The 4,688-nt window shown below is 36.3% G+C and overlaps 1 protein-coding gene across 2 annotated transcripts in view; it reads right to left on the reverse strand.

Moving 5' to 3' along the window:
* zmat4a (zinc finger, matrin-type 4a) overlaps positions 1–4,688 on the reverse strand; it is a 102,448-nt gene that overhangs the window by 66,069 nt on the left and 31,691 nt on the right. For both annotated transcript variants that reach the window (XM_016529642.1, XM_016529643.1), the window contains exon 3: positions 255–344. In XM_016529642.1, coding sequence (XP_016385128.1) covers positions 255–344 — 90 coding nt within the window. The remainder of the gene's footprint in view (positions 1–254; positions 345–4,688) is intronic.

Here is a 4,688-nt window from a genome sequence, read left to right on the forward strand (position 1 = left end):
CAAACAAGAGGGACACAAGACAAGAACAAACCAATGGGAAACAAGACACATGACCTAGACAACCAATCAGAACATGACACAATGAACAGAGGAACTAATGGCAAAACTCCAAAATAAAAGACATGAAAACATGAAAAAGAAACACAACCCAAAACACCACATTACAGAATGATACAGAGCAAGTCATTTATGAACTCAATATAGATGTGTCATTTGTGAAAAAAAATAAAAAGAATAGAATGAGATATACTCACGTCATCTGTTCTGAGCTTCTTAGCCGGACATCCCCCGTCTACTGGATGCAACATATAATACAGACGAACTTTGTTTGCATGTTTCCGGCTCTGAAAAGATGAATGGGGAGGAAATAAATTATTATTTAAATATGTGTTTATTATTCTTAACAATCAGATTATTCTGCAATCAGAGTATTATAAGAGAATAAGACGGCTGTAATAAATCAAAGTGAAAGATCAGTACCTTATTAGCCTTATACAGTACGTTTTTATATCTTATGGTTTGTCTATTTACTGTAAGTTTACAATCCTGGGACAGACTAGAAAATCTATTAATTGTGAAGAAAAAGTATTAAAAAAAATTACCAAAGAAAGATGAGCACTGGAGCAGGGACTGAGTGAGAAGCGAATGGCAGTGCCCATCTCATGGACAGGCCAATAAATAATTACTCTGGAGCCACAAATCACAAACCCATCAATTACTTGGGTTTGGCGGCACAGCTTTCAGAGAGTGGGCCAAATCAATTCACCGCTCAATTTACCTGAAAATGATGTTGTTTGACAAGAGGGTAATTGAACTTCATCCTCAACACAAAGGAAAGAGGCAAAGTGTGGAAATGAAGGACAGAGAGTGGAACTGAAATAATATGGATTGAAAGCCACTCATTTCCTCTTGAAGAAGTGAAAAATTTTCTGTCTGCTTTTCTTAGACTCTCAAAAAAATTGACACATGCACCTGGATGAAACAGACCTGACTGACTACAGATGAATGTGGTTCAAAAATATGATCTGTCACCTTGTGTTTGAAGATTGCCTGAGAAAATCTTATTAGCCTGGTCCTCCTATTTCTCCCCTCAAGAGAGTAAATATGAAATGAGACAGAGAGATCGAAAGGGACAGATGGATCTCAAGATTTACTGAGAATGCTGCTGCTTCAGCACCTGGAGAGTGTGCAAATAGAAACATATTTCTTGTCAACCTCTTCAGCAACAATTCTATCCATAATTTCGCAGTTTCCTATAACACCAGCATGCAATAAATATGCAAATTTGTCTGTATCCATTCTTGTCTGTCAGTGTTGTAATAGTCAGGTGCTATAAACTAATTTTCTCTAAATAAATAAATAAAAGAGACACACTCCTCAGCAACAAACAGTGGGCTTGTTTTTGAAGAAATGACACTTGTGGACTAATCTGACCCGAAGTGTACTTTTAAGTACTCTTGACTCCAGTTCTTAGGGGAGTCTTGGGTATGGTAATTACATGGAGGTAGACAAAACTAGTCTCAAAGGGTGAAGTAAACTCAGATTGGGGTTGAACTGTCACAGCGATAGATTTAGAGGGCCACAATTTAGCTTTAAGCACAAAAAGCACATGATGTTCCAAACCCCACTGTCATTTGGCCAGAGGAAAACATCAAGCTCTACTCATGGGTAAGCACAGGGGGAAAATAACTGGCAAATGGAGAAAGCTTTCAAGACTCATTACTGTAAAAGGACCCACACTCCAGTGGTAAAGGACTGTTTGCTGAGACATGTCTCCTTCAGGGTTTACTTTACTTTCTTATCAAAAGTGAGTTAAAGAGTAGATGACCCTGTCAATACTGAGGGAAGGATTCCTGCATGCAAGTTTATTCACTTGAACCAGACTCAATTTTACCTAACATCATTTTATCTTTGCTCAAACATATGTATAGTTGATTGATGCTGATACCCATGTTGCTAATTTACCTTTTTAAACAAGTAGTGTAATTGTTGGAGAGTATGCTCTTTTTCCTGAAGGGCTTCATCAAGGAAAAAGCAGACTCTGCCACCGTTAGAGATAACAGCAGAATGTGTGCCATAAGGACGCACAAATTAAAACCAGTCAAAGACTGTTTGGTGGCATAAAGACTGAGACACATTTTAGAGGAACCCCGGCAGCAACCGAGCACAGAGTTAAATTTTGTCTTATAGCGTTTCAATCTGACAACATAATTCAAAGGAAAAATGGTTTATAAGGAAAAGCCTAATTTATTCAATATATTAAATCCTGCTCATGCTGTGAGCTGCTCACATGTTGTTCTGGGGTTTTGTCAATACTGGTTTATTGTGAGTTTGGCGAGTTTTGACTCCTAGAACTAACCAGTGAGATAATGATTATGCACATTTCTATGAAATAGTTTAAGAGAGAAAAAAATCTAATCGGTCATTCAAATACAAATAACAATAAATTCTTCTTCTAATGATATAGCAAGATATTTAAAAAAAAAAAAAAGTGTAAAATTGCAAAAAAACAAAAAATCACACAGATGGTGCTGAAAAAAAAAAAATTTTCAGCTACAAATTTTAATTAGTCATCTGCATCAAGTAAACTGGGTTATTAACATGCCACAGATCCACTGCATATTCTATTCCAAGGCACTATATGCATCCTCACTATTTGGCCTCTGGTTGCTTAGTCACTAGAACATGTTCAGACCCAGTTTTGGGAACAGGAAGACTATCACAGAATGCCAGGAAACTGAGTGGGATTTTAGATTCACGCCAAAACCTCATATAACCCTATCATATTCACTACACTGACGGAGGTTTTGTAGAAAATATCACAGCACCGCTATAAACTTTAAGTACAACTGAAAAAAATGCCTTGAATGGGCAGACTAAATGCTATTAGTATGAATACAAGACAAACCAAATACTTTACTGGTAGTAAAAATCCTGAGCATCAAACGGTAAGACTTGACTTGACATTCTGAAAACGTGGTGCATTGTGAATCTAAATGGGGAACAAAGTGTGGAAAAGTGAGTTCATTAGCAATCAGTCTTTGTCTTGTGTATGAAAGACTTTCTGTTAGACCCAAGGACTCTTCACATGATATGTTTTCATGTTTTTTCTGACAGGCCCTCATCCATATTTCATCAGAGCATCACAAGCCTTTGTTCTGTCCATTAACTCGATCTTCCTATTTGTTTGCCGCTCCTCCCCACTTCTAAGAGCTAAAGAAAGTATCAGTAGAGACAATGAAGAATTATGCTACGGCTTCAGTTCTGCCAGATAATCTGTAAGATCCTCAAAGCATAAAAATCCACTGCAGCAAGATTTAAAACCATCTAATGCCTTCCTCAATGAATGTATTGTGCTTTGTGTCTTCAATACGGTGTTATATGTTAACTGGTTAGGAATTTCATGGCAATTAAAAATAAGAACAAAAAAATCTTTACACTCATAAGAAAAAAAAAGAACATTATCAAAGGTTAAATGCAACATTTATTGTATTTTGTGTGCCGTTTTTACTCTTTATTTCAATATATGGCCAAGATCTCACTGAAGCCATTTTATCTTCACATTGCAAGCAGTGAATCCCTCACTGTTATGGCTGGTTTAACCTGACAAAATAAGCATTAAAACACTGGACAATGTAACTGCATAACCTCTGAAAAATGCATTAAAAACTCCTAATAAAATTATCTAGACATATGTTGCATTTGAAAGACACGCTGGGATGAGAACCCAAAGATCTGGCCTCATGCATCCCAATTTTATTCTCACTTGTTAGCACTACCTTAGGAAGCGTCTTACAGAGAAATTATTTCTTCTCTTTATATGACTCTAATGGCTGTTAGGCCAACAAGAACATCCTGATTTAGTCAAATGTACAGGAACTAATTGAAGAAGCCAAATTTAGAGCCATATTACTGATCCTCACTTAGATAATAACAGTAGATGCGTTTAATAGAGCTTCGAGATTCAAAGTCAGACTTTCACAGCTCAGCGACAAGTTTAGCTCACAATACAAGATTCTCATGCATGTGTAAAGCAGCCTATATCCTATAGCATGAGGGCATTTAACCTATGACATTTTGCCTGGCTGATTTGTTTGTTTGTTTTGGATCACACTACTATAGTTGTGTGGAAATTGGTTTCCACCAGAATAACAATGACAAAAAGTTTAAATAAGAAATAACGTCACATTGTATCAAGCCACCCATGATATCAAGCCACATTTTGGGATATTAAAATATTTTTTACAATATCACTATTACATATTTTTTTCTGTGCAGCAGGAGGAGGCTTACAGGCTTATTTATACAGTCATAATTTTAAATACAATATACTGTTCAAAGGTTTGGTAAGATTTTTTTAAAGGGGTCATATAATGCAATTTCATTTTTTCCTTTCTCTTTGGAGTGTTACAAGCTCTTGGTGCATAAAGAAGATCTGTAAAGTTGCAAAGACTAAAGTCTCAAATCCAAAGAGATATTCTTTATAAAAGTTAAGAATCAGCCACATCCCCCTAAAACGGCTAGTTCGAACACGCCCCCACATATCTACCTCACTATGTGGCAAGATTTGCATAACGCCGCCCAAATATTCACGCAAAGAAAGAAGGCGTAACTTAAAAATATTTGGCTGCACAACTGTTGATAATTCTAATAATAAATCAGCATATTAGAATGATTTCTGAAGATCA

The sequence above is a fragment of the Sinocyclocheilus rhinocerous genome, unplaced genomic scaffold, assembly GCF_001515625.1.
Source record: "Sinocyclocheilus rhinocerous isolate Xijiao unplaced genomic scaffold, SAMN03320098_v1.1 scaffold1626, whole genome shotgun sequence".
Classification (NCBI taxonomy): domain Eukaryota; kingdom Metazoa; phylum Chordata; class Actinopteri; order Cypriniformes; family Cyprinidae; genus Sinocyclocheilus; species Sinocyclocheilus rhinocerous.